This window comes from Salvelinus fontinalis, chromosome 14 (assembly GCF_029448725.1).
Source record: "Salvelinus fontinalis isolate EN_2023a chromosome 14, ASM2944872v1, whole genome shotgun sequence".
Taxonomy (NCBI): domain Eukaryota; kingdom Metazoa; phylum Chordata; class Actinopteri; order Salmoniformes; family Salmonidae; genus Salvelinus; species Salvelinus fontinalis.
The window spans coordinates 7577250-7604194 of NC_074678.1; the positions used below are offsets into that span (position 1 = coordinate 7577250).

The following is a 26945-nucleotide window of genomic DNA, read 5'->3' on the forward strand; positions in this document are numbered from 1 at the left end:
GAGGAGGAGGTGATTAACACTGTCTCTACACCAGTTAGAGGAGGTGGTGATTAACACTGTCTCTACACCAGTTAGAGGAGGAGGTGATTAACACTGTCTCTACACCAGTTAGAGGAGGAGGTGGTGATTAACACTGTCTCTACACCAGTTAGAGGAGGAGGTGATTAACACTGTCTCTACACCAGTTAGAGGAGGAGGTGGTGATTAACACTGTCTCTATACCAGTTAGAGGAGGTGGTGATTAACACTGTCTCTACACCAGTTAGAGGAGGAGGAGGTGATTAACACTGTCTCTACACCAGTTAGAGGAGGAGGTGGTGATTAACACTGTCTCTACACCAGTTAGAGGAGGAGGTGATTAACACTGTCTCTGCACCAGTTAGAGGAGGAGGTGATGATTAACACTGTCTCTACACCAGTTAGAGGAGGAGGTGGTGATTAACACTGTCTCTACACCAGTTAGAGGAGGAGGTGGTGATTAACACTGTCTCTACACCAGTTAGAGGAGGAGGTGGTGATTAACACTGTCTCTACACCAGTTAGAGGAGGAGGTGGTGATTAACACTGTCTCTACACCAGTTAGAGGAGGAGGTGGTGATTAACACTGTCTCTACACCAGTTAGAGGAGGTGGTGATTAACACTGTCTCTACACCAGTTAGAGGAGGAGGAGGTGATTAACACTGTCTCTACACCAGTTAGAGGAGGTGGTGATTAACACTGTCTCTACACCAGTTAGAGGAGGAGGTGGTGATTAACACTGTCTCTACACCAGTTAGAGGAGGTGGTGATTAACACTGTCTCTACACCAGTTAGAGGAGGAGGTGGTGATGGTTAACACTGTCTCTACACCAGTTAGAGGAGGAGGTGGTGATTAACACTGTCTCTACACCAGTTAGAGGAGGAGGTGATTAACACTGTCTCTACACCAGTTAGAGGAGGTGGTGATTAACACTGTCTCTATACCAGTTAGAGGTGGTGATTAACACTGTCTCTATACCAGTTAGAGGAGGTGGTGATTAACACTGTCTCTACACCAGTTAGAGGAGGAGGTGATTAACACTGTCTCTACACCAGTTAGAGGAGGAGGTGATTAACACTGTCTCTACACCAGTTAGAGGAGGTGGTGGTGATTAACACTGTCTCTACACCAGTTAGAGGAGGAGGTGATTAACACTGTCTCTACACCAGTTAGAGGAGGTGGTGGTGATTAACACTGTCTCTACACCAGTTAGAGGAGGAGGTGGTGATTAACACTGTCTCTACACCAGTTAGAGGAGGTGGTGATTAACACTGTCCCTACACCAGTTAGAGGAGGAGGTGGTGATTAACACTGTCTCTACACCAGTTAGAGGAGGTGGTGATTAACACTGTCTCTACACCAGTTAGAGGAGGAGGAGGTGATTAACACTGTCTCTACACCAGTTAGAGGAGGAGGTGATTAACACTGTCTCTACACCAGTTAGAGGAGGTGATTAACACTGTCTCTACACCAGTTAGAGGAGGAGGTGGTGATTAACACTGTCTCTACACCAGTTAGAGGAGGAGGTGGTGATTAACACTGTCTCTACACCAGTTAGAGGAGGTGGTGATTAACACTGTCTCTACACCAGTTAGAGGAGGTGGTGATTAACACTGTCTCTACACCAGTTAGAGGAGGTGGTGATTAACACTGTCTCTACACCAGTTAGAGGAGGAGGTGGTGATTAACACTGTCTCTATACCAGTTAGAGGAGGTGGTGATTAACACTGTCTCTACACCAGTTAGAGGAGGAGGTGGTGATTAACACTGTCTCTACACCAGTTAGAGGAGGTGGTGGTGATTAACACTGTCTCTACACCAGTTAGAGGAGGAGGTGGTGATTAACACTGTCTCTACACCAGTTAGAGGAGGAGGTGGTGATTAACACTGTCTCTACACCAGTTAGAGGAGGAGGTGGTGATTAACACTGTCTCTACACCAGTTAGTGGAGTAGGAGGTGATTAACACTGTCTCTACACCAGTTAGAGGAGGAGGTGATTAACACTGTCTCTACACCAGTTAGAGGAGGAGGTGATTAACACTGTCTCTACACCAGTTAGAGGAGGAGGTGGTGATTAACACTGTCTCTACACCAGTTAGAGGAGGAGGTGATTAACACTGTCTCTACACCAGTTAGAGGAGGTGGTGATTAACACTGTCTCTACACCAGTTAGAGGAGGAGGTGGTGATTAACACTGTCTCTACACCAGTTAGAGGAGGAGGTGATTAACACTGTCTCTACACCAGTTAGAGGAGGAGGTGATTAACACTGTCTCTACACCAGTTAGAGGAGGTGGTGGTTAACACTGTCTCTACACCAGTTAGAGGAGGTGGTGATTAACACTGTCTCTACACCAGTTAGAGGAGGTGGTGATTAACACTGTCTCTACACCAGTTAGAGGAGGAGGTGGTGATTAACACTGTCTCTACACCAGTTAGAGGAGGAGGAGGTGATTAACACTGTCTCTACACCAGTTAGAGGAGGAGGTGGTGATTAACACTGTCTCTACACCAGTTAGAGGAGGTGGTGATTAACACTGTCTCTACACCAGTTAGAGGAGGAGGTGGTGATTAACACTGTCTCTACACCAGTTAGAGGAGGAGGTGATTAACACTGTCTCTACACCAGTTAGAGGAGGAGGTGGTGATTAACACTGTCTCTACACCAGTTAGAGGAGGAGGTGGTGATTAACACTGTCTCTACACCAGTTAGAGGAGGTGGTGGTTAACACTGTCTCTACACCAGTTAGAGGAGGTGGTGATTAACACTGTCTCTACACCAGTTAGAGGAGGAGGTGGTGATTAACACTGTCTCTACACCAGTTAGAGGAGGAGGTGGTGATTAACACTGTCTCTACACCAGTTAGAGGAGGTGATGATTAACACTGTCTCTACACCAGTTAGAGGAGGAGGAGGTGATTAACACTGTCTCTACACCAGTTAGAGGAGGAGGTGATTAACACTGTCTCTACACCAGTTAGAGGAGGTGGTGATTAACACTGTCTCTACACCAGTTAGAGGAGGTGGTGATTAACACTGTCTCTACACCAGTTAGAGGAGGAGGTGGTGATTAACACTGTCTCTACACCAGTTAGAGGAGGAGGTGGTGATTAACACTGTCTCTACACCAGTTAGAGGAGGAGGTGGTGATTAACACTGTCTCTACACCAGTTAGAGGAGGTGGTGGTGATTAACACTGTCTCTACACCAGTTAGAGGAGGAGGAGGTGATTAACACTGTCTCTACACCAGTTAGAGGAGGAGGTGATTAACACTGTCTCTACACCAGTTAGAGGAGGAGGTGGTGATTAACACTGTCTCTACACCAGTTAGAGGAGGAGGTGGTGATTAACACTGTCTCTACACCAGTTAGAGGAGGAGGTGGTGATTAACACTGTCTCTACACCAGTTAGAGGAGGTGGTGATTAACACTGTCTCTACACCAGTTAGAGGAGGAGGTGGTGATTAACACTGTCTCTACACCAGTTAGAGGAGGTGATGATTAACACTGTCTCTACACCAGTTAGAGGAGGAGGTGGTGATTAACACTGTCTCTACACCAGTTAGAGGAGGTGGTGATTAACACTGTCTCTACACCAGTTAGAGGAGGTGGTGATTAACACTGTCTCTACACCAGTTAGAGGAGGTGGTGATTAACACTGTCTCTACACCAGTTAGAGGAGGTGGTGATTAACACTGTCTCTACACCAGTTAGAGGAGGAGGTGATTAACACTGTCTCTACACCAGTTAGAGGAGGAGGTGGTGATTAACACTGCCTCTACACCAGTTAGAGGAGGAGGTGGTTAACACTGTCTCTACACCAGTTAGAGGAGGAGGTGGTGATTAACACTGTCTCTACACCAGTTAGAGGAGGAGGTGGTGATTAACACTGTCTCTACACCAGTTAGTGGAGTAGGAGGTGATTAACACTGTCTCTACACCAGTTAGAGGAGGTGGTGGTTAACACTGTCTCTACACCAGTTAGAGGAGGTGGTGATTAACACTGTCTCTACACCAGTTAGAGGAGGAGGTGGTGATTAACACTGTCTCTACACCAGTTAGAGGAGGAGGTGGTGATTAACACTGTCTCTACACCAGTTAGAGGAGGTGGTGATTAACACTGTCTCTACACCAGTTAGAGGAGGTGGTGATTAACACTGTCTCTACACCAGTTAGAGGAGGTGGTGATTAACACTGTCTCTACACCAGTTAGAGGAGGTGGTGATTAACACTGTCTCTACACCAGTTAGAGGAGGTGGTGATTAACACTGTCTCTACACCAGTTAGAGGAGGTGGTGATTAACACTGTCTCTACACCAGTTAGAGGAGGAGGTGGTGATTAACACTGTCTCTACACCAGTTAGAGGAGGAGGTGATTAACACTGTCTCTACACCAGTTAGAGGAGGAGGTGGTGATTAACACTGTCTCTACACCAGTTAGAGGAGGAGGTGGTGATTAACACTGTCTCTACACCAGTTAGAGGAGGAGGTGGTGATTAACACTGTCTCTACACCAGTTAGAGGAGGTGGTGATTAACACTGTCTCTACACCAGTTAGAGGAGGTGGTGATTAACACTGTCTCTACACCAGTTAGAGGAGGTGGTGATTAACACTGTCTCTACACCAGTTAGAGGAGGTGGTGATTAACACTGTCTCTACACCAGTTAGAGGAGGTGGTGATTAACACTGTCTCTACACCAGTTAGAGGAGGTGGTGATTAACACTGTCTCTACACCAGTTAGAGGAGGTGGTGATTAACACTGTCTCTACACCAGTTAGAGGAGGAGGTGGTGATTAACACTGTCTCTACACAAGTTAGAGGAGGAGGTGATTAACACTGTCTCTACACCAGTTAGAGGAGGAGGTGGTGATTAACACTGTCTCTACACCAGTTAGAGGAGGAGGTGGTGATTAACACTGTCTCTACACCAGTTAGAGGAGGTGGTGATTAACACTGTCTCTACACCAGTTAGAGGAGGTGATGATTAACACTGTCTCTACACCAGTTAGAGGAGGAGGTGGTGATTAACACTGTCTCTACACCAGTTAGAGGAGGTGGTGATTAACACTGTCTCTACACCAGTTAGAGGAGGTGGTGATTAACACTGTCTCTACACCAGTTAGAGGAGGAGGTGATTAACACTGTCTCTACACCAGTTAGAGGAGGAGGTGATTAACACTGTCTCTACACCAGTTAGAGGAGGAGGTGGTGATTAACACTGTCTCTACACCAGTTAGAGGAGGAGGAGGTGGTTAACACTGTCTCTACACCAGTTAGAGGAGGAGGTGGTGATTAACACTGTCTCTACACCAGTTAGAGGAGGTGGTGATTAACACTGTCTCTACACCAGTTAGAGGAGGAGGTGGTGATTAACACTGTCTCTACACCAGTTAGAGGAGGAGGTGGTGATTAACACTGTCTCTACACCAGTTAGAGGAGGTGGTGATTAACACTGTCTCTACACCAGTTAGAGGAGGAGGTGATTAACACTGTCTCTACACCAGTTAGAGGAGGTGGTGATTAACACTGTCTCTACACCAGTTAGAGGAGGAGGTGATTAACACTGTCTCTACACCAGTTAGTGGAGGAGGAGGTGGTTAACACTGTCTCTACACCAGTTAGAGGAGGAGGTGATTAACACTGTCTCTACACCAGTTAGAGGAGGAGGTGGTTAACACTGTCTCTACACCAGTTAGAGGAGGAGGTGATTAACACTGTCTCTACACCAGTTAGAGGAGGTGGTGGTGATTAACACTGTCTCTACACCAGTTAGAGGAGGAGGTGGTGATTAACACTGTCTCTACACCAGTTAGAGGAGGAGGTGGTGATTAACACTGTCTCTACACCAGTTAGAGGAGGTGGTGATTAACACTGTCTCTACACCAGTTAGAGGAGTAGGAGGTGATTAACACTGTCTCTACACCAGTTAGAGGAGGTGGTGATTAACACTGTCTCTACACCAGTTAGAGGAGGTGGTGATTAACACTGTCTCTACACCAGTTAGAGGAGGTGATGATTAACACTGTCTCTACACCAGTTAGAGGAGGAGGTGGTGATTAACACTGTCTCTACACCAGTTAGAGGAGGTGGTGATTAACACTGTCTCTACACCAGTTAGAGGAGGTGGTGATTAACACTGTCTCTACACCAGTTAGAGGAGGAGGTGGTGATTAACACTGTCTCTACACCAGTTAGAGGAGGAGGTGATTAACACTGTCTCTACACCAGTTAGAGGAGGAGGTGGTGATTAACACTGTCTCTACACCAGTTAGAGGAGGAGGAGGTGATTAACACTGTCTCTACACCAGTTAGAGGAGGAGGTGGTGATTAACACTGTCTCTACACCAGTTAGAGGAGGTGGTGATTAACACTGTCTCTACACCAGTTAGAGGAGGAGGTGGTGATTAACACTGTCTCTACACCAGTTAGAGGAGGAGGTGGTGATTAACACTGTCTCTACACCAGTTAGAGGAGGAGGTGGTGATTAACACTGTCTCTACACCAGTTAGAGGAGGTGGTGATTAACACTGTCTCTACACCAGTTAGAGGAGGTGGTGATTAACACTGTCTCTACACCAGTTAGAGGAGGAGGTGATTAACACTGTCTCTACACCAGTTAGTGGAGGAGGAGGTGGTTAACACTGTCTCTACACCAGTTAGAGGAGGAGGTGATTAACACTGTCTCTACACCAGTTAGAGGAGGAGGTGGTTAACACTGTCTCTACACCAGTTAGAGGAGGAGGTGATTAACACTGTCTCTACACCAGTTAGAGGAGGTGGTGGTGATTAACACTGTCTCTACACCAGTTAGAGGAGGAGGTGGTGATTAACACTGTCTCTACACCAGTTAGTGGAGTAGGAGGTGATTAACACTGTCTCTACACCAGTTAGAGGAGGAGGAGGTGATTAACACTGTCTCTACACCAGTTAGAGGAGGAGGTGATTAACACTGTCTCTACACCAGTTAGAGGAGGTGGTGGTGATTAACACTGTCTCTACACCAGTTAGAGGAGGTGGTGATTAACACTGTCTCTACACCAGTTAGAGGAGGAGGTGGTGATTAACACTGTCTCTACACCAGTTAGAGGAGGAGGTGATTAACACTGTCTCTACACCAGTTAGAGGAGGAGGTGGTGGTTAACACTGTCTCTACACCAGTTAGAGGAGGAGGAGGTGGTTAACACTGTCTCTACACCAGTTAGAGGAGGAGGTGATTAACACTGTCTCTACACCAGTTAGAGGAGGAGGTGGTGATTAAAACTGTCTCTACACCAGTTAGAGGAGGAGGAGGTGATTAACACTGTCTCTACACCAGTTAGAGGAGGAGGTGATTAACACTGTCTCTACACCAGTTAGAGGAGGAGGAGGTGATTAACACTGTCTCTACACCAGTTAGAGGAGGAGGTGATTAACACTGTCTCTACACCAGTTAGAGGAGGAGGAGGTGATTAACACTGTCTCTACACCAGTTAGAGGAGGTGGTGATTAACACTGTCTCTACACCAGTTAGAGGAGGAGGTGGTTAACACTGTCTCTACACCAGTTAGAGGAGGAGGTGGTGATGGTTAACACTGTCTCTACACCAGTTAGAGGAGGAGGTGGTGATTAACACTGTCTCTACACCAGTTAGAGGAGGAGGTGGTGATTAACACTGTCTCTACACCAGTTAGAGGAGGAGGTGATTAACACTGTCTCTACACCAGTTAGAGGAGGTGGTGATTAACACTGTCTCTACACCAGTTAGAGGAGGTGGTGATTAACACTGTCTCTACACCAGTTAGAGGAGGAGGAGGTGATTAACACTGCCTCTACACCAGTTAGAGGAGGAGGTGGTGATTAACACTGTCTCTACACCAGTTAGAGGAGGAGGTGATTAACACTGTCTCTACACCAGTTAGAGGAGGAGGTGGTGATGGTTAACACTGTCTCTACACCAGTTAGAGGAGGAGGTGGTGATTAACACTGTCTCTACACCAGTTAGAGGAGGAGGTGATTAACACTGTCTCTACACCAGTTAGAGGAGGAGGTTAAGACAGCTCAGAGAGACCTTCACATTGAAGCATTGAGCTGCAGTGCTGAGCTGGGTCATGTTCATTAGCTGGGTCATGTTCATTACCTGTGTCATGTTCATTAGCTGGGTCATGTTCATTAGCTGCTCATTAGGTTACAGGGAATAACTAAGGGTTAATGGAGTCGGAGACGGAGGCTAAGTACCAAATGACACTCTATTCCCTATTTAGCGCGTTACCTTTGATGGGGGGCATAGGGAATAGGGTGCCATTTAAATCACATCTTGAGAGACCAGATCGAGAGATAATGAAGCCGATGATCCTCTCTCTCTCTCTCTCTCTCTCTCTCTCTCTCTCTCTGTTGTCTCCAGCCTTTTAATTATCTAATAAATTAAATCAATCAATTAATCACAATAAATTACAGTTGTAGCTAGAACTACAAAGGGATTGTGGGCTGAATACAAAGTTAAAACCAGGGGACAGATCACTGGAGGCTGCAGTAAATTAATTTATTCATTAGTCACACCTCTACTTTTAGTTTGACAAATAAAACTTATTTGGCCAAGCGCTAGTCTCTTCTGACAGCCTCTAGCCAAGCGCTAGTCTCCTCTGACAGCCTCTAGCCAAGCGCTAGTCTCCTCTGACAGCCTCTAGCCAAGCGCTAGTCTCTTCTGACAGCCTCTAGCCAAGTGCTAGTCTCCTCTGACAGCCCTTAGCCAAGCGCTAGCCTCTTCTGACAGCCTCTAGCCAAGCGCCTGTCTCTTCTGACAGCCTCTAGCCAAGCGCTAGTCTCCTCTGACAGCCTCTAGCCAAGCGCTAGTCTCCTCTGACAGCCTCTAGCCAAGCGCTAGTCTCTTCTGACAGCCCTTAGCCAACCCCTAGCCTCTTCTGACAGCCTCTAGCCAAGCGCGAGTCTCTTCTGACAACTTCTAGCCAAGCGCTAGGCTCTTCTGACAGCCTCTAGCTAAGTGCTAGTCTCTTCTGACAGCCTCAGGCCAAGCACTAGTCTCTTATGACAGCCTCTAGCCACGTGCTAGTCTCTTCTGACTGCCTTTAGCCAAGCCAGTTTCTTCAGCCAGTCTTTAGCCAAGCGAGTCTCTTCTGACAGCCTCTAGCTAAACGCTAGTCTCATCTGACAGCCCTACGGACCCCATTTCTCCCTTGACAAGACAGGATACCCCTGTATAGTCTTGGTTTATGTCCCAAATGGCACTCTATTCCCTTTATAGTGCATGAATTTTGACCAGGGCCCATAGGGCACAATATAGGGGATAGTGTGCCATTTGGGAGGCAGATTGTTCAAGTCTGTACAGCACTGAACTTACAGCAGCACTTACTGGGCTGTACAGTGGCTTCCGAAAGTATTCATCCCCTTTGGCATTTTTCCTATTTTGTTGCTTTACAACCTGGAATTAAAATTGATTTTTTTTTGGGGGGGGGGGGGTTTACATCATTTGATTTACACAACATGCCTACCACTTTGAAGATTATTATTGTGAAAGAAACAAGAAATAAGACCAAAAAAATGAATACTTGAGCGTGCATAATTATTCACTCCCCAAAGTCAATACTTTGTTGAGCCACCTTTTGCAGCAATTACAGCTGCAAGTCTCTTGGGGTATGTCTCTATAAGCTTGGCACATCTAGCCACTGGGATTTCTGCACATTCTTCAAGGCAAAACTGCACCAGCTCCTTCAAGTTGGATGGGTTCCGCTGGTGTAAAGAAATCTTTAAGTCATACCACAGATTCTCAATGTGATTGAGGTCTGGGCTTTGACTAGGCCATTCCAAGACATTTAAATGTTTCCCCTTGAACCACTCGAGTGTTGCTTTAGCAGTATGCTTAGGGTCATTGTCCTGCTGGAAGGTGAGCCTCCGTCCCAGTCTAAAATCTCTGGAACACTGAAACAGGTTTCCCTCAAGAATTTCCCTGTATTTAGCGCCTTCCATCATTCCTTAAATTCTGACCAGTTTCCCAGTCCCTGCCGATGAAAAACATCCCCACAGCATGATGCTGCCACCACCATGCTTCACTGTGGGGATGTTGTTCTCGGAGTGATGAGAGGTGTTGGGTTTGCCCTAGACATAGCATTTTCCTTGATGGCCAAAAAGCTCAATTTTAGTCTCACCTGACCAGAGTACCTTCTTTCATATGTTTGGGGAGTCTCCTACATGCCTTTTGGCAAACACCAAATGTGTTTGCTTATTTTGTTCTTTAAGGAACAACTTTCTTCTGGCCACTCTTCCGTAAAGCCCAGCTCTGTGGAGTGTACGGCTTAAAGTGGTCCTATGGACAGATATTCCAATCTCCACTGTGGAGCTTTGCAGCTTTTTCAGTGTTATCTTTGATCTCTTTGTTGCCTCTTCGACTTTTGTTTCCTGGTCCGTGAGTTTTGGTGGGCGGCCCTCTCTTGGCAGGTTTGTTGTGGTGCCATATTCTTTCAATTTTTTAACAATGGATTTAATGGTGCTCCGTGGGATGTTCAAAGTTTCTGATATTTTTTTATAACTCAACCCTGATCTGTACTTTTCCACAACTTTGTCCCTGACCTGTTTGGAGAGCTCCTTGGTCTTCATGGTGCTGTTTGCTTGGTGGTGTTGCAGACTCTGGGGCCTTTCAGAACAGGTGTATATATACTGAGATCATGTGACACTTAGATTGCACAGAGGTGGACTTTATTTAACTAATTATGTGACTTCTGAAGGTAATTGGTTGCACCAGATCTTATTTTTTGGCTTCATAGCAAAGGGGGTGAATACATATGCACGCACCACTTTTCCATTGTTTTTTTTCTTTCATTTCACTTCACCAATTTGGACTATTTTATGTATGTCCGTTACATGAAATCCAAATTAAAAAATCTACTAAAATTACAGGTTGTAATGCAACAAAATAGGAAAAACCCCAAGGGGGTGAATACTTTTGCAAAGCACTGTAGGACTAACTGGCTTACAGAGAGCAGAGAGAACGCCTGGAGCAAGTGATTGGTTGCTTTACAAAGTCACATGACATATCAAATGTTATTTGTCACATGCGCCGAATACAACAAGTGAAGACCTTACCGTGAAATGCTGAATACAACAAGTGAAGACCTTATCGTGAAATGCTTACTTACAAGCCCTTTACCAACAGTCCAGTTCAAGAGTTAAGAAAATATGAATATTTAATCTGATCACCAACAACGACGAGACAGCCTAGAAGGTCAGAGACCTGGCAGTGTTGTGCCAGGACAACAGCCTCTCCCTCAATGTGAACAAGACAAAGGAGCTGATTGTGGACTACATGAAAAGGCGGTGTAACGGCTTTCTTCCTGGGATGAAGGAGAGGACCAAAATGCAGCGCGGCTAGTGTTCAACATAATTTAATAAAGAATATGAGAACACTACAAACAACAAAACAATAAATGTGAAAACCGAAAACAGTCCTATCTGGTGCAGAACACAAAGACAGAAGACAACCACCCACAATCCCCAACACAAAACAAGCCACCTATATATGATTCTCAATCAGGGACAACGATTGACAGCTGCCTCTGATTGAGAACCATATTAGGCTGAACACAGAAACAGACAAACTAGACACACAACATAGAATTCCCACCCAGCTCACGTCCTGGCCAACACTAAACAAAACACATAAGAACTCTGGTCAGGACGTTACCGGCGGGCCGAACAGGCCCTCATCATCGACGGAGCTGTAGTGGAGCGGGTCGAGAGTTTCAAGTTCGTTGGCGTCCACCTCATCAACAAACTATCATGGTCCAAACACACCAAGACAGTCGTGAAGAGGACATGACAAAACCTTTTCCCCCTCAGGAGAAAAGATTTGGCATGGGTCCCCATATCCAAAGAAAGTTCTACAGCTGCACCATCGAGAGCATCCTGACCAGTCACCACCTGGTATGGCAACTGTTCAACATCTGACCGTAAGTCGCTACAGAGGATAGTGTGTACGGCCCAGTACATCACTGGGGCCAAGCTTCCTGCAATCCAGGACCTATATAGGCGGTGTCAGAAGAAAGCCCATAAAATTGTCAGTGACTCCAGTCACCCAAGTCATAGACTGTTTTTTCTGCTACCGCAGGTCAAGCGGTACCGGAGTGCCGAGTCTAGGACCAAAAAGCTCCTCAACAGCTTATACCCCCAAGCCATCAGACTGCTGAATAATTAATCAAATGGCCACCGGACTATTACATTGACCCCACCTCCATTTGTTTTGTACACTGCTGTTACTCGCTGTTAATTATCTATGCATAGTCACTTTACCCCAACCTACGTGTACAAATTACCTCGACTAACCTGTACCCCCGCACATTGACTCGGTTCCGGGTACCCCCCTGTATATAGCCTCGTTATTGTTATGTCATTTTATTGTGTTACTTTTTTATATTTTACTTTAGTTTATTTAGTAAATATTTTCTTAACTCTATTTCTTGAACTGCATTGTTGGTTTAAGGGCTCGCAAGTAAGTCGGCGCATGTGACAAATAACACACGCACACAGACAGACACACAAACACATCACCACGGTCACCTCCAGACCAAGCTCAAATAGCATTCTATTCACTATGCACAGACTAGTGCACTAAATAGAGAATAAGCCATTTGAGGCACAGCCCTAGTCGATGCTAGAAGGTCCGGGAACTCCAAAGGAACTCAACTACATTCATCTCTACATGCCACCAGTCCAACATCATCATATCTGTTAGCTGCATGAGAGATCATTCATAAGACTGGTGACCAACAGTGTATATGACTTTCTGAAGACAAGACAAGAATTTCTTGAATAAGCTCACATTTGAAACACATGAAAGCCAGTGTAATTATTTTAAAAATTGTTAAATAATTGAGCAGTGCATCAGGGGTACTTTGCTACTGTGATTCCTGAAATGCCGAGTCTGTTGATGGAGTATTTTTTTAATCTGAAATTATACGTTTGTTACATTGTTCGCTAGCCTAGCTGGTTAGCTAGCTCTCAGTCTCATTGACCACCAAATGTTGCTAATGCTAGCTAGCCACTTAAGACAACTTTCTTTCTCGAAATGTATGTTAGCTAGCTAAGTTTGCCACTTTATTATGCAACCCCCATCTGCTGTAAACATCAGGACACAATTTGAGAGCACTAGTTAGCGCCAAAAGTGGTTGACTGCATGCTGACAGTGCATTCAGAGCCATTCAGTGGCTAACCACACTACAAACATAATTTTACCAGCTTCTCGTGAAGCAGTTTTAATTAATGGCAGTGCACCACAACATACCTGAGAGTTTCCTGATTAGCACGGGGTAGCTAGTCTGTGTTTAATTTAATTGTGTATTAAAAACACAGTTTGAGATCACTGTGAGGGGATTTGGCCAGTGGTTCGTTGGGGGAAATGTTGTCCAAGGTTGTAACAGTATTACATCCCAGAGAAATAGAAGTGCAGGGAATGTAAGTAACCCCATCTATGTTCCTTTAACTGTTAGCTCTGAGGGTGTTGTCTGCAATAAGTAACCCCATTTATGTTCCTTTAACTGTTAGCTCTGAGGGTGTTGTCTGCAATAAGTAACCTAATCTATGTTCCTGTAACTGTTAGCTCTGAGTGTATAGTCTGCAAAAAGTAACCTCATTTATGTTCCTTTAACTGTTAGTTCTGAGGGTGTTGTCACGTTCCTGACCTTGTTTTCCTTTTGTATAGTTGTGTTTAGTGGGTCAGGACGGGAGCTGGGTGGGCAGTCTGTGTTTGTTCTATGTTAAGTGTCAGTGTTAATTGACCTTGTATGGCTCTCAATCAGAGGCAGGTGGTTGACGTTTTCCTCTGATTGAGAACCATATATAGGTAGGTTGTTTCACATTGTTTGTTGTGGGTGGTTGTCTTCCGTGTCTGTGTATGTTGCACCACACGGGACTGTTTCGTTTTGTCGTTCGTGTATGTAGTCTGTTCCTGTTCGTGCGTTCTTCGTATATTGTAAGTTCTCAAGTCCAGGTCTGTCTACATCGTTTATTTGTTTTGTAGTTTGTTTAAGTGTTTTCGTGTTTCGTCTTTACTTTAATAAACATCATTATGTCCACATTCCACGCTGCGCTTTGGTCCAATCCCTACTCCTCCTCTTCAGAGGAAGAGGAGGAGAATGACCGTTACAGGTGTTGTCTGCTATAAGTAACCCCATTTATGTTCCTTTAACTATTAGCTCTGAGGGTATAGTCAATAATAAGTAACCTAATCTATGTTCCTTTAACTGTTAGCTCTGAGGGTGTTGTCTGCTATAAGTAACCCCATTTATGTTCCTTTAACTGTTAGCTCTGAGGGTATAGTCAATAATAAGTAACCTAATTTATGTTCCTTTAACTGTTAGCTCCGAGTGTGTTGTCTGAAATAATCATATGCACATATAATTGAATTCCACTGTTTGTATTGAAACTGGCTGCCTTAGGAAGAAGCCCACTGTGGACAGCCCACTCAGTACCATTGACTCAAATGTAAATGTCCCTGACATGTCTACCTGTGATCAGCCTCGCAGAATAGCACAAAACCAAGAAAATAACTTAAAATAGCCCATATTAACATATGTAGCCTGAGACACAAGGTTTAATAACATCGGAAAACCTTCATATTCTTCCCATCTCTGAAACACACTTTCCTTTTGATGATTCAATAGTAGCTATACATGGTTATAGAATATATAGGAAAGATAGACATGCAAATGGAGGAGGTGTTGTCATGTACTGTATTCCTGTTAGGCTGAGAGAGGTTCTCATGTTAGATGCTGTAGGAGTATAACAGCTAGAGGTTCATCTGCCTCACCTAAAGCCTATTCTTCCAGTTACGGATAGGAATGCACCCACTAAGAAACTCACTGTTAGAACTGCCAAATCCCCCATGGATTTAGAACTGCCAAATCCCCCATGGATTTAGAACTGCCAAATCCCCCATGGATTTAGAACTGCCAAATCCCCCATGGATTTAGAACTGCCAAATCCCCCATGGATTTAGAACTGCCAAATCCCCCATGGATTTAGAACTGCCAAATCCCCCATGGATTTAGAACTGCCAAATCCCCCATGGATTTAGAACTGCCAAATCCCCCATGGATTTAGAACTGCCAAATCCCCCATGGATTTAGAACTGCCAAATCCCCCATGGATTTAGAACTGCCAAATCCCCCATGGATTTAGAACTGCCAAATCCCCCATGGATTTAGAACTGCCAAATCCCCCATGGATTTAGAACTGCCAAATCCCCCATGGATTTAGAACTGCCAAATCACCCATGGATTTAGAACTGCCAAATCCCCCATGGATTTAGAACTGCCAAATCCCCCATGGATTTAGAACTGCCAAATCCCCCATGGATTTAGAACTGCCAAATCCCCCATGGATTTAGAACTGCCAAATCCCCCATGGATTTAGAACTGCCAAATCCCCCATGGATTTAGAACTGCCAAATCCCCCATGGATTTAGAACTGCCAAATCCCCCATGGATAGATGATGAATTGGAAGACTGTATGGCTGAGAGGGATGAGGCAAAGGGAATAGCAAATAAGTCTGACAACACAGTAGACTTGCCAACATACTGTAAATTGAGAAATCATGTGACTAAACTGAAGAAAAAGACGAAGAAACTGTATTATGAAGCAAAGATCAATGATATAAAGAATGATAGTAAAATCTTTGGAGTACATTAAATTATGTTTTGGGCAGAAAAGATAATTCAGCTCCATCCTTCATTGAGGCAGGTGGCTCGTTCGTAACAAAACCCTTTGATATTCCCAACCACTTTAAATTGACAAGATTAGAAAACGTAGACATGTCATGCAAACAACAAACGCTGAGCCTTCATATTCATGTAAAACAGACCAACTTATGAAAGACAAGCGGTGCAGTTTTCTGTTCCACCAAGTGGATGTGGAAGAGGTCATTTTTTTAAATATATATAAATAAGGACAAACCACCTGGTTCCCGACAACCTGGATTGCAAATTGCTGCGGTTGGTAGCAGAATACATTGTGACTCCTGTGGTAAACATCTTTAAGCCTAGAAGATGGAGTGTGCCCTCAGGCCTGGAGGGTGACAAAGGTCATTCTGTTGTCCAAAAATAGTGGTTCAAACAGCCGACCAATCAGCCTGTTACCGGTGTTAAAATAAACTTTTGGAAAAATTTGTGTTTTTTTACAGAAAACATTAATATGTTTTACAGAAAACATATTAACAACAGACTTTCTTCGCTTATAGGGAAGGGCACTCAACACTGACACAAATGACTGATGATTGGCTGAAAGAAATTGATAGTAAGAAGATTGTGGGAGTTGTTCTGTTAGACTTCCGTGCAGCTTTTGATGTCATTGATCAAAACCTATTGCTGAAATAAAATAGGTGTTATTGATTTCCAACCTCTGCCTCATCATGGAGTGAGAGTTACCTATCTAACAGAACACAGATGGTTTATTGAGAGTTCACTTTCTTTTTTTTCTTTTTTTTGTTGTTGAATTTTTCACCCCTTTTTCTCTCCAATTTCGTGGTATCACATTTGTTAGTATTTACCATCTTGTCTCATCACTACAACTCCCGTACGGGCTCAGGCTCGGGAGAGACGAAGGTCGAGAGCCATAAGTCCTCCAAAACTCAACCCAGCCAAGCCGCACTGCTTCTTAACACAGCGCGCATCCAACCCGGAAGCCAGCCGCACCAATGTGTGGGAGGAAACACCGTGCACATAGCGACCTGGTCAGCGTGCACTGCGCCCGGCCCACCACAGGAGTCGCTAGTGCGCGATGAGACAAGGATATTCCTACCGGCCAAACCCTCCCTAACCTGGACAACGCTAGGCCAATTGTGCGTCCGGCTGCGACAGAGCCTGGGCTCGAACCCAGAGTCTCTGGTGGCACAGCTACCACTGCGATGCCTTAGACCACTCTTCCACCCGTGAGGCATGAAAGTTACCTTTCTAATAGAAAACAAAGCGTTTTCTTTAACCTGTTGAGGATGGGGGCGCTGTTGTGACTATTTATGCTAATTGGGTAATTTTTGAAACGGCTTCCCACAAAGTTCTTGATCGTACAATATGCATAGTATTATTATTATTGGATAGAAAACAGTCTATAGTTTCTATAGGAGTTGAAATTTTGTCTCTAAGTGGAACAGAGCCCATTCTACAGCAATTTCCCTGACATGGAGTCAGATTTCAGAAATGTTGGCCACTGTTCTGGAGTCAGTTAAAAGGGCACTGTTATTGCTATGACTATACGGACACTGCTTACGTCTTCCCCTGGATGCCTTTACATGATGACGGGGTCGATTTCAATGGGGTCGATTGCGCGTTCACAGGCACTACAAATGAAAAAAAACCTGAGACTAGTCACTCTTTTGGAGCTGCGTCATGCGCCTAGAGGACACCGACCCGCGCCTGTTCCAAGCATTAGTGTAGGGAGTAATATTACTCGGGTCATGTTTCTACTCGTTATGGGAGTTAAAAACATCATAAGGTAGTTAATTTAAAGCGTTTTATAGCAATTTATATCCGTTTAGTGCGATTTTGGGACATTTATTTCTTTAACGCTGTGAATAGCTGGGCACGCTTTCAGTTCATCCCGAACGCAGTTGGCATTTCCACATGGCAAGAGGACAGCTTTCCACCAAAAGACGATTACTCCCAAGAAAGGATCCTTTGCCCAAGATACTGATGGAAGAACAGCTCAAAGTAGGACATTTTTATTATGATAAATCGTGTTTCTGTCGAAAAATGTTAGTGGCTTAGGACGCCATGTTTTTTGACGTAGCTTCGCTTGGCGCAAACTGTATTGAAAAGTAAGGATATATTAAAAAATGTAATTCCGCAATTGTATTAAGAATTAAATTGTCTATCAATCCCTGTCCACCCTATATTTTTTAGTCACGTTTATGAGTATTTATGTATAAGAGTAGATCACTGTCTAAGTGGCGCACGGACATTTTCTCACCAGCTTGGCTACATTTCACATTGTCTAACCATGATTTTGGTGGCTAAATATAAACATTTTCGATCAAACTCTATATGGATTGTGTAATATGATGTTACAGGAGTGTCATCTGAAGAATTCTGAGAAGGTTAGTGAAAAAATAAAATATTTTTGGCGATGTTGACGTTATCGCCCACTTTGGCTAGAATCAATGCTGGGCTGCTATGTGCTATGTGCTATGCTAATATAACGATTTATTGTGTTTTCGCTGTAAGACACTTAGAAAATCTGAAATATTGTCTGTATTCACAGGATCTGTGTCTTTCGATTCGTGTATGCTGTGTATTTTTACGAAATGTTTGATGATTAGTAAGTAGGTAAACACGTTGCTCTAAGTAGTTTTTCTATTCCATTTGTGACGGTGGGTGCAATTGTAACCTATGCCATCTACCTGAAATATGCACTTTTTTCTAACAAAACCTATCCCATACCATAAATATGTTATCAGACTGTCATCTAATGAGTTTTTTTCTTGGTTAGGGGCTATAAATATCTTAGTTTAGCCGAATTGGTGATAGCTACTGGTGTTGGTGGACAAATAAAAGATGGTGGATTATGCTAATGTGTTTTTAGGTAATAGATGTACATCTTTACATATTGTGTCTTCCCTGTAAAACATTTTAAAAATCGGACATGTTGACTGGATTCACAAGATCTGTGTCTTTCATTAGCTGTATTGGACTTTAATGTGTGAAAGTTAAATATTTTAAAAATATATATTTTTTGAATTTCGCGGCACTGGTTTTTCAGTGGGGGTGGGGGGGGTGTGCCACTAGCGGCACACTCATCCTAGACAGGTTAATGGAAGCCTCTGTGGCGTACCGCAGGGCAGCTGGCTTGGACCATTATTGTTTTTACTAATGACCCTCCACAGAACCTGGCCTTCACAGCATTGGGACAGATGTACAGACTCACAGGAGAAGCATCACGTGTGTGGTGTGGTGTGGTGTGGTGTGGTGTGGTGTGGTGTGTGTGTGTGTGTGTGTGTGTGTGTGTGTGTGTGTGTGTGTGTGTGTGTGTGTGTGTGTGTGTGTGTGTGTGTGTGTGTGTGTGTGTGTGTGTGATAATAGCAGATCCGTAATGCCAGATGTGTTTACTGAAGAGTCTTATTAACTTACAGCTTCCAAACTTAAGAGGACAGGCGTGGGCATCCATGGGGAAGTCCTCTAACTGCATGGGGCATTCTGCTGAGATGGTTAACCTGGAGAGACATCAGAGATTAGAAATTATATTGTGATCATGATTCATTACAATTATTAACCTTTCTGGTACAGGTTTTCCGCTTGCGACCCACCACGACAACATCCGGTGAAATTGCAGAGCGCCAAATTCAATAAACTGAAATAGTCATAATAAACATTCATAAAAAATACAAGTGTTAAACATCGGTTAACTTCTTGTTAATCCACCCGCTTTGTCAGATTTCAAAAAGGCTTTACGGCGAAAGCATACCATGCGATTATCTGAGGACAGCGCCACGCATACAAAACCATGAAAAACATTTCCCAACCAAACAGATGCATCACAAAAGTCAGAAATAGCGCTAAAATAAAACACTTACCTTTGAAGATCTTCATCTTTCCGCAATTCCAAAGGTCTCAGTCACACAATGAATGGTTGTTTTGTTCGATAAAAGTCCTTCTTTATATCCCAGAATTGTCCGTTTGTTTGGCGCATTTGATTCAGAAATACATTGGTTCCAACTCGCCCAACATGCCTACAAAGGATCTAATAAATTACCTGTAAACTTGGTCCAAACATTTCAAACAACGTTCCTAATCCAACCTCAGGTATCCTAAAATGTCAATAATCGATCAAATTTAAGACGGAATAAACTGTTTCCAATTACGGAGAAAAACAACGTGGAGCGCACTCTCATTCACCAAAAGACTGGAGTCCACCTGAGTGACACTTAGACAGAATACGACTACTCATTTTTCAACAAAAAAAACATTGAACAATTTCTAAAGACTGTTGACATCTAGTGGAAGCCTGCAATCTCCTGGATAGATTGTACTTGGGGTTTCACCTGTCAAATCAGTTCTGTTATACTCACAGACATTATTTTAACAGTTTTCGAAACCTTAGAGTGTTTTCTATCCAAATCTACCAATTATATGCATATCCTAGCTTCTGGGCCTGATTAACAGGCAATTTACTCTGGGCACCTCAGTCACCCAAACCTCCGAACAAAAAACTTCCGCCCCCTAAGAAGTTTTAGTTAATCCTCATTATCATCAGTTGCTCAACTCCATTACACCAATGAATCCATTACTATGTCAGAGCACGGTATTACTAGAGGAATTACAATGTTACTACAAAACCAGAAGAGTAATTTATGCTTTGACATGGTTATCCTGGAGAAGTTACAAAACAACATCATGATTATTTTACAATACATCATCATCATCATCATCATCATCATCATCATCATCGTCGTCATCATCACTATTACATTTTTTATGATAACATGTATCCATTTAGATCACCATGTGTGATATTATATCGACACAGGAAAAAAAACCTGCGTTATTTGCTAGACCAAGAGGTCAAAACATTTACAGTTGGAGGAACATTAGGGAGTACGGGGGTTGTCATGGAGATTTCTTACGTCTTCTGTTAATAAGAATATTAATATATAACAAAGGGATTATCATTATCAAGCCAAGTCAACAAACAGATTACCGACCATTTTGAATCCCACCGTACCTTCTCCGCTATGCAATCTGGTTTCAGAGCGGGTCACGGGTGCACCTCAGCCACGCTCAAGGTCCTAAACGATATCATAATAACATCGATAACAGACAGTACTGTGCAGCCGTATTCATTGACCTGGCCAAGGCTTTCAACTCTGTCAATCACCACATCCTCATCTGCAGACTCGATAGCCTTGGTTTCTCAAATGATTGCCTCACCTGGTTCACCAATTACTTCTCTGATAGAGTTCAGTGTGTCAAATCGGAGGGCCTGTTGTCCGGGCCTCTGGCTGTCTCTATGGGGGTGCCACAGGGTTCAATTCTTGGACCGACTCTCTTCTCTGTATACATCAATGATGTCGCTCTTGCTGCTGGTGAGTCTCTTATCCACCTCCACGCAGATGACACCATTCTGTATACTTCTGGCCCTTCTTTGGACACTGTGTTAACAACCCTCCAGACGAGCTTCAACGCCATACAACTCTCATTCCATGGCCTCCAATTGCTCTTAAATACAAGTAAAACTAAATGCATGCTCTTCAACCGATCGCTGCCTGCACCTACCCGCCCGTCCAACATCACTACTCTGGACGGCTTTGATTTAGAATATGTGGACAACTACAAATACCTAGGTGTCTGGTTAGACTGTAAACTCTCCTTCCAGACTCACATCAAACATCTCCAATCCAAAGTTAAATCTAGAATTGGCTTCCTATTTCGCAACAAAGCATCCTTCACTCATGCTGCCAAACATACCCTTAAAACTGACCATCCCACCGATCCTCGACTTCGGCGATGTAATTTACAAAATAGCCTCCAAAACCCTACTCAATAAATTGGATGCAGTCTGCTGCCAATGACTGGAACGAACTACAAAAATCTCTGAAACTGGAAACACTTATCTCCCTCACTAGCTTTAAGCACCAGCTGTCAGAGCAGCTCACAGACTACTGCACCTGTACATTGCACATCTATAATTTATCCCAAACAACTACCTCTCCCCCTACTGTATTTATTTATTTATTTTGCTCCTTTGCACCCCATTATTTCTATCTCTTCTTTGCACATTCTTAAACGGCAAATCTACCAATCCAGTGTTTTACTTGCTATATTGTATTTACTTCGCCACCATGGCCTTGTTTTGCCTTCACCTCCCTTATCTCACCTCATTTGCTCACATTGTATATAGACTTATTTTTCTACTGATGTATTGACTGTCTGTTTGTTTTACTCCATGTGTAACTCTGTGTTGTTGTATGTGTCGAACTGCTTTGCTTTATCTTGGCCAGGTCGCAATTGTAAATGAGAACTTGTTCTCAACTTGCCACCTGGTTAAATAAAGGTGAAATTAAAACATTTAAATTTAAAAAAAATGCCTGAGAAGTTGTAGTTTAAAAAAAGTTTGTAGTTAAAAAAAAATATATATATATATATATATATATATATATATATATATATATATATATAAAAGGTCCTTTAACCCTATAAACCAAATATAGGGCCCTTTAACCCTATAAAGACTCCACAAGTGGTCTCCTGATGTAGTTCAAGTGTTGTTGTGGACTTACGACATTCAATATTAGTTGGTTTCCATTTTTTTTTAACGTGTGATATTGGGGGAAAAACAGAAAACTGGAGAAAACAACATTTTGGAAAAAACTAATTTTAGCTAAAATACAGACTTAATGGGGCCCTGTACACTTACACTCTCACGCCCTTCTCTCTTTACTCTCTCCCTCTTTATCCGTGTCTATCTCTGTCGCTCTCTCAATAATAAGAGGTGGATTTGAGTGGGAATGCCGTGTGAACTCATGGGAACAGCATTCCTAGAGTGATGTGTATTTCCCGCTGTATCAAAACAGAGTAACAGTATCCCATCTGAAAACTGTGATCCTAGACTGCCATCTACTGGCGATAGTTCTTCATCATCACCTGGCTTTCCAAAAGCGGTTCAATGAGACCAGCTCCTACATCAGCTGGTATATATACAGGTATGTCTCTGGTCATAATGTGGTCCAATCAAATTTATTGGAACATTTTAAGTTCCTTTTTTAAAACATAGGAGTAAGAATCCCCACAGGAAATGTGCAGTAGAGGAAAGAACACATACCTGGTAAATGAAGTATTTGCTCAGATATTGAGCCGACCCATTGATTGGTTCTTTCAGACGTAATTGTTTTTCCTTATGGGGTTGAGACCTCTTGAATAGTCCAAAAACAACAACAACAACAACAACAACAACAACAACAACAACAACAACAACAGTTGTAACGGAAGGGGGCGGGTGCTCAGGGGGTGTGTGGCTGTGCGTGTGGGTGTTTGAGTGACAACAGCACGGAGGGGGCGGGTGCTCAGGGGGTGTGTGGCTGTGCGTGTGGGTGTTTGAGTGAGAAAGGCATAGAGGAGAAACAACCAGTAAATGCGCAGTGCCCTTCATTATCAATACACATCAAAACATTCTTTACAGAATCTAGGTGTTAGCCAGACTAGCCACACCTCCTCAATCTATTGTCCTACACCTCCGTCTAGTGGACTACATAGGAACTACACCTCCCTCTGGTGGACTACAAATGAACTACACCTCCCTTTGGTGGACTACACATGAACTACACCTCCCTCAAGTGGACTACATAGGAACTACACCTCCCTCTGGTGGACTACACATGAACTACACCTCCCTCTAGTGGACTACACATGAACTACACCTCCCTCTGGTGGACTACACATGAACTACACCTCCCTGTGGTGGGCTACACAGAACTACACCTCCCTCTGGTGGGCTACACAGAACTACACCTCCCTCTGGTGGGCTACATAGGGACTACACCTCCCTCTGGTGGGCTACATAGGAACTACACCTCCCTCTGGTGGACTACATAGGAACTACACCTCCCTCTGGTGGACTACACATGAACTACACCTCCCTCTGGTGGACTACACAGGAACTACACCTTCCTCTGGTGGACTACACCGGAACTACACCTCCCTCTGGTGGACTACATATGAACTACACCTCCCTCTGGTGGACTACACATGAACTACACCTCCCTCTAGTGGACTACACAGGAACTACACCTTCCTCTGGTGGACTACACATGAACTACACCTCACTCTAGTGGACTACATATGAACTACACCTTCCTCTGGTGGACTACACAGGAACTACACCTTCCTCTGGTGGACTACACATGAACTACACCTTCCTCTGGTGGACTACACATGAACTACACCTTCCTCTACTGGATTAAACACGAACTACACCTCCCTCTGGTGGACTACACATGAACTACACCTTCCTCTAGTGGACTACACATGAACTACACCTTCCTCTGGTGGACTACACATGAACTACACCTCACTCTAGTGGACTACATATGAACTACACCTTCCTCTGGTGGACTACACAGGAACTACACCTTCCTCTGGTGGACTACACATGAACTACACCTTCCTCTGGTGGACTACACAGGACCTACACCTTCCTCTAGTGGATTGCACAGGAACTACACCTCCCTCTGGTGGACTACACAGGAACTACACCTCCCTCTGGTGGGCTACACAGGAACTACACCTTTGGAGGTCTACACGGGAACTACACCTCCCTCTGGTGGACTACACGGGAACTACACCTCTGGAGGTCTGCACAGGAACTACACCTCCCTCTGGAGGTCTGCACAGGAACTACACCACCCTCTGATGGCCTACACAGGAACTACACCTCCCTCTGGTGGACTACACAGGAACTACACCTTCCTCTAGTGGACTACACAGGAACTACACCTTCCTCTAGTGGATTACACAGGAACTACACCTCTGGAGGTCTACACGGGAACTACACCTCCCTCTGGTGGCCTACATAGGAACTACACCTCTGGAGGTCTACACGGGAACTACACCTTCCTCTGGTGGACTACACATGAACTACACCTCTCTCTGGTGGACTACACAGGAACTACACCTCCCTCTGGTGGACTACACAGGAACTACACGTTCCTCTAGTGGACTACACAGGAACTACACCTCCCTCTGGTGGACTACACAGGAACTACACCTCCCTCTGGTGGGCTACACAGGAACTACACCTCTGGAGGTCTACACGGGAACTACACCTCCCTCTGGTGGACTACACGGGAACTACACCTCTGGAGGTTTGCACAGGAACTACAACTCCCTCTGGAGGTCTGCACAGGAACTACACCTCCCTCTGATGGCCTACAGAGGAACTACACCTCCCTCTGGTGGACTACACAGGAACTACACCTTCCTCTGGTGGACTACACAGGAACTACACCTTCCTCTGGTGGACTACACATGAACTACACCTTCCTCTGGTGGACTACACAGGAACTACACCTTCCTCTAGTGGATTACACAGGAACTACACCTCCCTCTGGTGGACTACACATGAACTACACCTCCCTCTAGTGGACTACATATGAACTACACCTCCCTCTGGTGGCCTACATAGGAACTACACCTCTGAAGGTCTACACGGGAACTACACCGCCCTCTGGTGGACTACATAGGAACTACACCTCTGGTGGACTACACAGGAACTACACCTCCCTCTGGTGGGCTACACAGGAACTACACCTCTGGATATCTACACGGGAACTACACCTCCCTCTGGTGGCCTACATAGGAACTACACCTCTGGAGGTCTACACGGGAACTACACCTTCCTCTGGTGGACTACACATGAACTACATCTCCCTCTGGTGGACTATACAGGAACTACAACTCTGGAGGTCTACACGGGAACTACACCTTCCTCTGGTGGACTACACATGAACTACACCTCCCTCTGGTGGACTATACAGGAACTACAACTCTGGAGGTCTACACGGGAACTACACCTTTCTCTGGTGAACTACACATGAACTACACCACCCTCTGGTGGGCTACACAGGAACAACACCACCCTCTGGTGACTACACAGGAACTACACCTTCCTCTGGTGAACTACACAGGAACTACACCTTCCTCTGGTGGACTACACAGGAACTACACCTTCCTCTGGTGGACTACACAGGAACTACACCTTCCTCTGGTGGACTACACAGGAACTACACCTTCCTCTGGTGGACTACACAGGAACTACACCTCCCTCTGATGGCCTACACAGGAACTACACCTACCTCTGGTGGACCACACATGAACTACACCACCATCTAGTGGACTACACGGGAACTACACCTCTGGAGGTCTGCACAGGAACTACCCCTCCCTCTGGAGGTCTGCAAAGGAACTACACCTCCCTCTGGAGGTCTGCAGAGGAACTACTCCTCCCTCTGGTGGACTGCACAGGAACTACACCTTCCTCTGGTGGACTACACAGGAACTACACCTTCCTCTGGTGGACTACACAGGAACTACACCTTCCTCTGGTGGACTACACAGGAACTACACCTTCCTCTGGTGGACTGCACAGGAACTACACCTCCCTCTGGTGGACGACATAGGAACTACACCTCCCTCTAGTGGACTACACAGGAACTACACCTCCCTCTAGTGGACTACACAGGAACTACACCTCCCTCTAGTGGACTACACAGGAACTACACCTCCCTCTAGTGGACTACACAGGAACATTACAACTGGAAGAATAAGTCTTATGATGTAAAAAGACAGAGAACACTGGCAAGGAAAAACAATGGACGGGCTATTTCAAGTGATTTCAGTGGGTGCAGAGTTGCATGATACCCAACCAGAGAAATTTTGGTTTTCAGAAAATAGGTATTGTAACTCACCGATTAGTCTTTCAATAATTAAACATGTCAACGATTCCCTCTTAGGATTGTCTCTGAAGCAAAACTTATGGCTCTATTTTAACAAACCTAACGCAATGGGTGCTAAAGTTCAGGGATGTGTCAGAAATATTTTTGCTATTTTCACAGCAGGAATTATGGGCGCAGTAGCTGGAAGTGGAGCGAAAGGGGTTTGATGAATAAACAAGTTGAAGGTGTGTCAAGGTTTGACCCCCCTCACTGGCCAATCAGAACGTGCTCCATAGCTAATTACGTGGTTGTTTCAAGTTGTGTATTTACAGTCTTTTATGTACTGCATTGTCATCAACTCCAAGCCAGAAGAGGACTGGTCACCCCTCATAGCCTGGTTCCTCTCTAGGTTTCTTCCTAGGTTTTGGCCTTTCTAGGGAGTTTTTCCTAGCCACCTTTGGCAAAGTGGGTGGGGTTATATCCTGCTTGTTTGGCCCTGTCCGAAGGTATCAACGGATGGAACCATAG

General features: G+C 44.5%; 1 protein-coding gene across 2 annotated transcripts in view; it reads right to left on the minus strand.

Annotated features, from left to right (window-relative positions):
* LOC129869450 (gamma-aminobutyric acid receptor subunit alpha-5-like) overlaps positions 1-26945 on the minus strand; it is an 82218-nt gene that overhangs the window by 30060 nt on the left and 25213 nt on the right. For both annotated transcript variants that reach the window (XM_055943879.1, XM_055943878.1), the window contains exon 6: positions 19123-19205. In XM_055943879.1, the coding sequence (XP_055799854.1) occupies positions 19123-19205 (83 nt within the window). The remainder of the gene's footprint in view (positions 1-19122; positions 19206-26945) is intronic.